The 10,849-nt window shown below is 53.8% G+C and overlaps 1 protein-coding gene across 3 annotated transcripts in view; it reads right to left on the bottom strand.

Annotated features, from left to right (window-relative positions):
* Positions 1-10,849, bottom strand: part of SYNE3 (spectrin repeat containing nuclear envelope family member 3) — a 110,833-nt gene that overhangs the window by 51,211 nt on the left and 48,773 nt on the right. For all 3 annotated transcript variants that reach the window (XM_006165369.2, XM_006165370.3, XM_027767077.1), the window contains exon 2: positions 5,021-5,178. In XM_006165369.2, coding sequence (XP_006165431.1) covers positions 5,021-5,164 — 144 coding nt within the window. In that variant the 5' untranslated portion in view covers positions 5,165-5,178. The remainder of the gene's footprint in view (positions 1-5,020; positions 5,179-10,849) is intronic.

Here is a 10,849-nt window from a genome sequence, read left to right as displayed (position 1 = left end):
CAATGGTGCCCCCCCACAGCCCATCGGAGACCCCCGATGGTGCACACCCACAGCCCATCGGAGACCCCCGATGGTGCACATCCACAGCCCATCGGAGACCCCCGATGGTGCACACCCACAGCCCATCGGAGACCTTCGATGGTGCACACCCACAGCCCATCGGACGCTCCCGGTGGTGCACACCCACAGCCCTGCTGAGCTCTCTTAGACTCAGGGCATTCTGAGGGGCTCCCACCCAGCACCCCCCTCAAGTCTCTCAGGCATGTCCCCTAGTGAGCGCCTTGCACACTTAACCCTATGTTGACACTGGCTTCTGGAGGGCCAAGACGAACACCCAATGTCTAGCGAAGAGCACGTCTCCACTCCACGCAAGCTATGGCCGTTCTCATCGTTACCCCAGTTCATTGGCAGCTGACACCTGGTGGCTGTGGTCAATATGGATGGATTCCAATTCCAGGGCCACCCTCTGCCACCGGCGTGACCTAATCATGAGACTTGAGTCCTCCTGGCGTGTGACCTCGGGGAACTAACGGTGGCGCACCTGGGTGGCGGCGAGAGCTGGGTGACACAGGCGAGTCCTCACCTCTGCACATGCCAGCCCATACTGTGTCCTGTCCCTGACTGTTCCTGGCCCTGCCTCTGCGGCTGTGGTTACAGACACACACATATGGCTGAAGTGCGCAGCTGCAGCCTGGGGCCCGTTTTCTCAGACTGACATGGGTGGGGATGTCCCCCACCTCTGTGGATGGGGCAGGGGAGGGGCCCCTGCTGTGTCAAATGCTCCCCTCCGACAGCTGTGTCAGCCCAGGCAGGGCGCCAGCTGCTCGGGGTCTCTCGTCATGTGGCAACAGCAGCAACCCTTTCGTTGCCTTCCTGACCTCACGGGGTTATGGCACGATTTTAAATGCTGCTAATGGAAGCATGAATGTCAGCTCGTGTGCTCTGGAAACTGTGACGCAATTGTGCAAGTGCCCTCCCACTCCAGGATCTGGGGCATGCACACACATGCCCAGTGTGATTTTCAAGCCACCAGGTCCAGGACTCGAACTGTGGTCAGCCATGTGGGACTCCAGCGACGTAACCGCTACACCATCTGCTGGTCCCACTTGTTCCATCCTCTTACTCCAGGTCAAAGTGGCTAAGGGCTGCCCATGGTGTGGTGATTAGGGCAGCCAGATCCTACGTGGCCAACTGTGTGGTTCGAGTCCCCGACTCGGCGGCTTGCAGGTGCATATGGGTGCAGGCCCAAAATCCTAAAAGGAGGAAGACATGGAGGAGGACTGCAGTATGGCACCCCCACGGGGGCGCGTCCTCCCTCTCCTCTCCCTCTCTGGCAAGTGCACATGCCCTCAGGCGATAAACGAGGAAAGAAGACGGCTCCCAGTGATAACAGTGACGACGGGGTGCCCCTGAGGAGGACGCCCCGCCACACGTGTCCACGTGTCATCAGAGAGTGAGATGCAACGTGCCCTTCCCAGGTGCCCTGTGTGCACATGCGGGGAGGGGCAGGCAGGCGGGGAGCAGGAGAGTCCCCCCGCGGAATGCCCTGGGCTGAGCACAACCCGGCATTTTGCGGCACTGGGGGCAGGTCCCACAACATGGCGGAGGGGGAATTCTTACCGTCCAGATAGAGACTTGATTTGATTTAAAGTAACAAGCATGACTGACGAGATGGCCCGACCGGCTCCCGAGTTCTGAAGCAGACGCCTACTCCCCGCACCGGCAAGCCAGCATCGCGGTAACTCCAGTTTAACAAACGTGGGGCCAGCAGATGGTTACGTTGCTGGAGTCCCACCTAGTTAGTCGTGGTTTGAGTCCTGGACTCAGCAGCTTAAAATTCAGGCCGGGCGTGTGTGTGTGTGTATGTGTGTGTGTGCATGCCCAAGACCCCGAGAGGAGAATGAAGAGGGGATTGTGGCATGACCAGTGATTTCTCACTTTCTGTCTCTGTCTCTCTGGTGAGCGCTCGTGCCATGTAGCAAAAATCTCTCTCTCAAAAAAATAAAGAGGGCTGGGGACACACCCAAACCCCTGACTGCAGGAAGGTTCTCTGCAGGGTCGGCGAGGCCTTCCTTCCACCTGCGTGTGTAGAATCCAGCTCCCAAACCAACAACTCTGGACAAGAAGCAAAATTCAGCCCCTCTCTGCCACCCCTGGGAGCCAACCAGGTCCAAAAAGTCCCTGCAAAGACTAAGGCCCTTTCCCTAAAGCCTGGGGTCCTGATGGTGTGGCCTCCCTGGGCACTGAACCTTTGCCCTCTGATTCCCCACGAGGGGGCACGGGCTGGATGGGGCTGGAGTAGATGCTCTCTCTGCTCAGGGGAGGGGCTGTGACGCCTCCCCCAGGAGAAGAAGAGCTGGCTGGCCCCTGGGCAGCCACATGGCACCAAGCACCTCCTGACCTTAGGCAGGCATGTCTGCCCCAAATACCAACCAGGGCTTTCACTGTGAGCCTGAGAGACCATGGAGTACTGTGGGAACACAAGGAGGGGTCGGGGGAAATCCAAGAAGGCTTTGTGGAGGAGGCAGAGGAGGAGGCAGCACTGCACCAAGTCTCAGGCATAATGCAGATGATGGAGAAGGGAGTTTGACTCAGTGAGGAGACTGGGATGGATTCAAGGATGGGCGCATTTGGTTTTTGGAAATGAAGCCTTGGGAAACGCCAGGATGGAAGTCGTTGAGAAAGCTGCCTGGCAGAGGCCACACACCGCGTGCAGGACTGGGCTGGGAGCCGGAGAGCAAAGACAAGACGCTGGCGTTTGGGAGTGGAGCTGGACCCTGGGGCCAGCTCAGGGGTGAGCAGAGACAGGCGTGGTCTGCGTCCGGCATCTACCGCCGGCGAAGGCCGCCTCCACCCCCTGGCTCTCAGAGACCCTGCCCTGTGCAAAGCGGGTCTATGAGCTCTTGGCCTTAACCCGCCCTCCCTCCTACTCAGCAGCCACTGTCACTTTCCCCAGGGGCAGGCTGAGGCCGGGAGCTCTGGACAACCCTCCCAAGGTGCCACAGCCTGAGCCGGACTGGAGCCCAGGTCTGCGAGCCTGGAACCCGAGATCTCAGCCCCCAAGGCCTGCCTCTCCAACCTTGCCGGCCTGAGGATTCCCGTTTCCGGCAGCCTGGCTGCCCACAGGGCGAGGGGTTCTCCCTGCTTTCCTGATGGGAAGATGAAGCTCCAGAGGGCATGGCACTGGCCCCAGCTACTGAGCGTCAGGGCTGGACTGGGACCCGCATCCCTGTCACCGCAGCACGCGGGCACTTGGGACGTGTTTAACTGAGCTGCGGTGCAGGGAGCACAAGGGAAACCTTAGACCCAGGGAGGAGGTCCTGTGGGCGGAGAGGCTTAGCTGATCCCTTTGGCCACACAGCACGAGGGCAAGAGTGAAAGGTATTCTTTCCTGTTGCAAAATAGGTTTTGAAATTTCAAAGCACGCAGGAAGTGAAGTGCGTCTGAGCCCCGTGGGAGAAAACAGAGTCGGGGCACCCAGGACTCCACTCTCCTCTGCCCGGACTGCCGGCCAGCTCCCTGGGGATCCCCTCACAGAACTGCGCCCCTGCATGCCTGGCCTCCTAGGGACCATGCTGGCCTGCACTTAAGCCAAACCCACCATCAGCAGGCAACGACCTGCCAGCAGAGGCTGGAAACTCAGCGATTGCACTGAGACAGCGAGCACACCTACAGGGCTGCGGTGCTCGTGGACAGAGAAGGTCCAGAGCCAGGGCTATGAGGAGGTGGGAGGCAGGAAGGGCTCGCAGGCAAGGGAGCACATGCGCACCCAGACCGAGTGACAGGGCATTCACGAGAGGCCACACACAGAGCCTTGGCACAAAACACTAGAAGCTCCTCTGCCTACAGGGGGAAAGTGTGAGCTTGGGAGGCGTGGCAGCGGGGGCAGCTGAGGCCGGAGAGCAGAGCACTTCTCAAGCCAGTTTGAGAAGTTTGGCTTTCCTTCGGTGGGCAATAGGGAGCCATGGCAGGTTTTAGAGGAGGAGAGTAAGATCCTGAGACCCGCACTGGGGTGTTCCCTGAGCGCTTGCCCTGATTTCTCACATACTTGCTCCTACCAGGCTGTGAGCCCCAAGCGCAGGGCGTGGCTCCTCCCTCTTGTCTTGGTGACACTTAAACTAAACATTGACTCTGAAAAGGTGACAGAAATTCTTAATTTTTACTATCCACCTCCCAAGAGGGCATGAAATAATTTGCAGTAAGGTCAGTTAAGACTTAACACCAAAAAAACAACACACGTAGGGACCACACATGACCTGCTTGGGTGACAGGTTTGCTACAGGAGAGGTTGTTCCCTTAAGAACGACCATTGTTGGGACTGGCCAGATGGCATAATGGTTACATTGGACTTCCACGTAGTCGAGTGCAGTTCGAGTTCCAGATCTCGGATGACTTAAAACTCACACAGGGCGCATGTGTGTGCATGCCCAAGATCCCGAGAGGAGAATGGAGGAGAAGGGATTGCGGCGTGGCCGTCCCCCCGGGGGGTGATTTCTTGCTTTCGGTCTCTCTGTCTCTCTCTGTCTTTCTGGCAAGCGCATGTCCCTTATAGCAAAAAAACCCCTCCAAAAAAAAAAAAAAAAGTAAAAAAGTAAAAAAAAAAAAAAAAAAGAAAAAAAGAAAAAAAAAAAAAAAAGTAATGCAGACCCCTGGGCCCCACCCTGACCTTTCTGACCAAATCTGTATTTTTTTAAAAAGTCCAGACTTGCAGACATATCACACTTTGCTTGACTGCCAGAGGGCACATGCATGAGACAGAAAGTGAGAAAGCACCACCCCCACCACCAGTGGGGCCTGGTCAGGCTGCAATCCTTCCAGTTCTCCATGGTGTTTTTCAAGTCACTGGGGCCAGGATTTGAACCCTTATCGTCCCTGTAGGCTCTGGCTTCCTCTGCACAATGCTTAACCACTGGGCTACAGAGCCAGCCCCACATCAAAATTAAGAGACAGGAAACCCAAGGTCTGATGAGAGGGGACATGGTCAAGGCCACCAGCCCTCCAAGGCCCCATGTCCGCTTACCTCTGTCTCCCGCAGCCTGGCCTCCAGGACCACACGGGGGCCCTGGGTGTTGTCATTGACCTGCAGCCGCTCCTGCACCGCCTTCATCCACTCCTGGGCGGCCTCCATGCTCCTGTCGAAGCCCTCCTGGGGCTGCTGAGTCATGGTACCTGCGCGGGCTGAAGGAAGGGGCACCTGAGGTCAGGTAGACAGCGGGAGGGCAGCAGGCAAGGAGAGGCCTGGGTAGGCTGACAACCGAGGACAGACGCCGGACAGCCCCACGCCCACCTAGCACCCTCTTGGCAATCCCAGTTGGGCCAGTGGCCAGAGGCGCACACACCTGTCAGCCAGCCCAGGTATGGGAAACAGGCAGGGAAGGAGAACAGGTCTGGCCTCTCGTATCCACCGAGTAGGGCAGCCAGCCCAGGCCACCAGGCTGGCAAAGATTCTCTTTGGCCTCTCGGCTTCCCTGTTCCCTTCCTCTCCCAGCTTGGGGCTCAGGGCAACTCTTCGCTGCCCCTTCAGGTCGTAGGCCCCCAGTACAGATCTGAAAACATGAAGTCTGGGGCTGGCCTCGTTGTCTAGTGGTTAAGGGAGCCAGATCACGTGGCCAGCCACAGTGACAATCCCAGCCCCAGTGGCTTAAAACCATACCAGGCACATGAGCACGCACGTCCCAAATCCCAACAGGATGGAGAAATGGAGAAGGGATTACAGAGTGACCACCATCCCAGGTGCACACTCTCTCTCCGCTTCTCCGCCTCTCTCTCTCTGTGTGTGTGAGCAATTAAAAATATGTAGTCCGAGAAGTTTTCCCCATAATGAATCTTGATTCAAATGGGTCAGAAGCCCCAACCTAAGGAACAGCATTTGGGGCATTGACCAAAGTGCCGTCAGCCCTGAGATGAATACCTTGAGCCGGGGCTGACCGCTTGCTGGGGTGTCAGATTGTCCCCTAGAAAGCACGTGCTGGAGGCCGAGTCCCCAGTGCCTCAGTGTCAGGAGTGGAGCCCAGTGGGAGGGGCTGGGCCACAAGGGCCTCCCCCTGGTGAATGGATCATGCCGACAGGAAGAGGGCTTGAGGGTCCACAGGTGGCATAATGCTTAGGGTGGCGGACCGCAACATAACTGACCATGGTTCAAGTCCTGGACCCAGCAGCTTAAAACTCACACTGGCGTATGTACGTGTGTGCCCACAATCCCAGGAAGAGAATGGAGGTGAAGAGATTGAGGCATGGCCATCTCCACCAGACTGGATCATGCCGACAGGAAGAGGGCTTGAGGGTCCACAGGTGGCATAATGCTTAGGGTGGCGGACCGCAACATAACTGACCATGGTTCAAGTCCTGGACCCAGCAGCTTAAAACTCACACTGGCGTATGTACGTGTGTGCCCACAATCCCAGGAAGAGAATGGAGGTGAAGAGATTGAGGCATGGCCATCTCCACCAGACGGCGATTTCTCACTTTCCTTCTCTCTGTCTCTCTGTCACTCTCCAGTGAGTACACATGCCCTATGCCCCCCCCAAATATATATATATATATATATATACACACACATATGTATATACACACACATAAATATGTATATACACACGCATATACACATATATACGTATGTATATAAGTGTGAGTGTGTATATATATATATGCTTGAGGCTGCAAGCTCAGCCTCTCCTTCTGGACCACGCGATGCCCTCCACCATGCTAGAAGGCCCTCCCTGCTCGGCCCTCCACCTTGGACGCCCCAGCCTGCAGAACTCGGAGACCGCATCTCTGCTGTTTCTGAACTGCCGGGGCTGTGGCGTCTGTCCTAGCAGCACAACGCAGACCAAAATGCCGTGTTAGCCCACGCGCTCCTACTGCGCGCCATCTTGAGCCCACAGGTGTCCCTAATGTGTCCCAACAAGGAGTCACCCACCCACCCCCGCCTCTGCTCAGCACTCCTGGCAGCCACTGCCAGGAAAGCGACTTAGCACTGGGGTTGAAACCCACTCCCGCTCCCGCCTCAGGCTACACCTGCCTGCTGGCACCGGCCATCCATTTAAATCCATCTCCTTTGCCAAACCGCCTGCTCTTCTGGGCTGTGGACCCAAGGTCTCAGGTTTACTCACTTGACTTTTTTCTTTCTTTCTTTCTGTTTTTAGGTTTTGTTTTGTTTTGTTTTTTAATTTTTATTTACTTATTTAGGCATGCGCAATTGCCGGAAAGAGACAGAGAGAAGGAAAGTGAGAAATGACCCCCCCCTCCAGGGGGATGGCCATGCCACAAACCCTCCTCCTCCGTTCTCCTGGGATTTTGGGCACTCACGCACATACACCCAGCATGAGCTGCGTCCAGATTTAAACTGTGGTCAGCCATGTGGGAGTCCAGTGCCTTAATCAGAATGCCACCTGGGGCCCCAACTCACTAGACTTTCTTAAACTCCCATTAAGCCCAAGCAAAACTCTTCCGTGTTCTCACTGTAGCTGTCCGCTTACAACAACTATAACCTGCTTTGGATTAAAGGTATTTATGCCGGCATTTTATGTGAAGGGATTGTGTCTGGCTTATCCTCCCATCTCCCACAATGCCTTGCACAGGGTTAAGCCCAAAGTTGTGGAGCCAGTCAGAAAACTCATCATGGAGTTCCTAAAAAAGGCAAACCAAAACAAAACTGGAAACAACCTGAACGCCTGGTAACGGAAGACTTGTCAAGTGCAGTACAGCACTTTCATGCTTGAGCATATTAGCCAGCCAACAAAGTTAGGTCAAATGAATCCATGAGGATTGGTCGGAAATAATAATACCCCCAAGTTGAGACAAAGCTATATATTTGCAGTCACAACTCTACAACTAATGAAAGCAAACAATACATCAACAACAAACCTGCGCTCATAGAAAAGCTGAGAAGTCGTGCCATCGTGGGGCCCCTGTGACTACATGGGGCTTGTGGGCAGAGGCCTAAGCCAGGCCCTGCCTGGCCCTTACGCTTATCCCAAGTGACTGTCAGGCGTCTTCCTGGTATGTGGGGGAGACACGGTGACCTTAGAAAGCACTTGGTTGAGGACAATTGTCTGTGGTTGATATTGAACTTCTTAAAAATTCTCCAGAAGGCACATGCGCTTGCCAGAGAGAGACAGAGACAAAGAGAGAGGAAGAGGGGGAGAGCACCCCTCCATGGGGCTTGGTCACACTGCAATCCCTTCTCCTCCATTTCCCAACCTGTCGAGATTTAGAGCACCCACGCACATGGGCCCAGCGTGTTTTTCTAGCTGCTGGGGCTGAGACTAGAACCGTGATTGGCCATGTAGGAACCAGCTCCTTTAACTGCTAGGCCAGGGGGTTAACCTGTGGTTAGAAGAGTTCTTCCCTTAGTTTTTGTTTTTACTAGGCTTGTTGTGAGTTTTCCTGAAATAGTAATCATTACAGTGAAAAAAATAAACAAAAAAACAAAAAGCACCTTTCCTTATCATTGGCTAAATGGTTGGCCCTTTCTCCTCAGCTCCTCAGTCATTGGTTGGCTGTTCACCAACCAGCATGGACTGGGGACCTGGGCAGCTCCCTGGGCCCTGCTCAGGGAAGAGGAGCCTTCCAGGAGAGCCGGAGGAAGACAAGGAACTAGACGGCCGGCAGAGGCGAGCTGGGCCACGCCAGCCCGCGGGATGGGCTCCACTGGGCATTGGCTGCGACTCAGGGCTCAGCCCCCGCGGGTTGTTTTCTTTCAGCGCTGTTTGGTTTTTTTTTCTGACAAGTCAATATGTTCCCCGCAGCCACTCCCTGTCTCTGAATGCTCTGTTTGCAAAGCACATCAGAAGGCGCAGGCGTTTAAATTGGTTCATTGTGGCTCTCTGTTGTCTAGAGTGACTTGACTGGTGGCCAAAAGCTCAGTTTTTATTTTTATAAAGGAAAGAATGGGAGGGACAGCAACGAGTCTCCTGGGGATGCAGATGGCGTGAGGGTGGGGAGGTGTTGTTCCAAACTCCAAAAGGCAGCGGGTGTCAGACAACCCTTCTCTTGGAAATGCCTAGGCCTGTGCAGATAGTCAGCAACCCGCTGGGAGGGCGAGGATCCCGGAGAAGGGCCGGGCCTCAGGACCTAACTGTGGGCTTGGCGAGGCAGCAGGCAGCATTCCGCATAGCCAGCCCTCTCCGGCCTGTTCTGCCAAACCGTTTCATTGCAATTCAGTGAAACTCAGGAATGAAGCTGCGCTGTGAGCCAGCCTGAGGCGGCGACCATGGCAGGCACGTCCCTGCCCTGCCATAAGGAGCTCACAGGAGGTGGGGAGGCTGCAGATACCCCGGGGCAGCTGCAGGAGGACGAACCACATGCCAGGCCTCGGGGCCTTGGCCTTTTCTGCAAATCCCTTCTCAGGATAAAGACTTTACATGTCCAGAAAAACATGCAAAGAATTACAAAGGAAGCCAGTCAAATTAAAACTTAGTTACCAGTCAGCCCCATGAAGCAGTGGTGAAAGGAGCCATTTTCCTTTATGACCTATTGTAGTTCAAATCCCAGCCCCAGTGGCTTGTATGCATGCTCAACATCCCACCCTTAGCATTTCTTTGATTTATTAAAGTTAAATCTGCTTTTCCTGAAATTAAAAAAAATATAGTGAAAAAGACATAATTAATGACCATAGTAAACTATATAGCATTAGCTAGGTGCTACCTTATAGTATATTCATTCTACTCAGAGTTTCATACCTTAAATCAGACATGTGTTCATAGGTGTGTGTGTGTCAGCAGAGCTTGCTACTGACAGTAGTTAGAGTATTTAAGAAATGCTGCGAATCAATAAAATGTGGGGGGAAGGAATGGAAAACAACTGTGGACACCTGAGATCGTGTAGGAGGAGGGTGGGAAATGGCAGACTGAGATATAGGGGGGGGGAATATATATATATATATATATACACACACACACACACACACATATATGAAACTAGAAATGGAAAATTATTGATGATAACATGTATGATTAAGCTACTATGCAGCATATTCTGGATGGGAAATCACATTTTTGTATGCTGTGACAATGCTCAGTAAATGAATGTAAATTAATTAAAAAAATAAATAAAAATAAGTAAGTACTAAAAAATCCCATCAGAATAGAGAAATGAAGGAGTACAGTGTAACCAAGCCCCCACTTGGGGGTGCATTCTGTCTGTCTGTCTCTGTCTCTCTGTCTTTAGAAAGTATACATGCACCTTCTGGCAATAAAAATCTAAATAAGGATGGCTGGATCCCGCGTGGCCAACTGTGTGTTCAAGTCCTGGACTCAGCAGTTCAGGAAACACGCTGGGTGCATGTGCGTGTGTGCCCAAAATCCTGAAAGGAGAACGGAAGAAAAGGAGCTGTGTCATGATCGTCCTCCTGGGGGAGAGAGTGATTTCTCACTTTCCCTCTCTCTGTTTCTCTCTTGTACATGTCCTATAGCAAAAAAACTAAAAACATAATAAATAAGTAAAAATAAACGAATCAAACCTAGTTAGCAAATGCTAAAAATCAAATCCATGAGACACACGCACGCGCGCGCACGCTTGCTATCATCTCACTAGATGAGTCGTACCTGGGGAGTAGTGATGGGTGTGAGCAACACTCGAGCTATCTGCAGCGACTGTCGAGCTGCGTGTGACCAGGCTCCGGGCACCATGAGTACCAGGGTTGCTCCTGCTTTGAGTGTAATGGAAGGAATGGGGACGCAGTTACTTCCCTGTGCCGTTCGTGGGCCCCGAGGCTTTCTGTACGCCTGTGCCAGGCCTGTGGGCCTCAGGTTAACGTCCTGCTCCAAGCCTCCTCATAGCCAGTGGGAAGGACGGCCTGTTCCCTCCACAAGTAGGACAGATTAAGAGCAAACAGTTGGCTCCACAC

Source organism: Tupaia chinensis, unplaced genomic scaffold (genome assembly GCF_000334495.1).
Source record: "Tupaia chinensis unplaced genomic scaffold, TupChi_1.0 Scaffold143913_1, whole genome shotgun sequence".
In the NCBI taxonomy this organism is placed as follows: domain Eukaryota; kingdom Metazoa; phylum Chordata; class Mammalia; order Scandentia; family Tupaiidae; genus Tupaia; species Tupaia belangeri.
The sequence above is the reverse complement of the archived record's forward strand: the minus strand, read 5'-3'. Positions and strand labels throughout refer to the sequence as shown.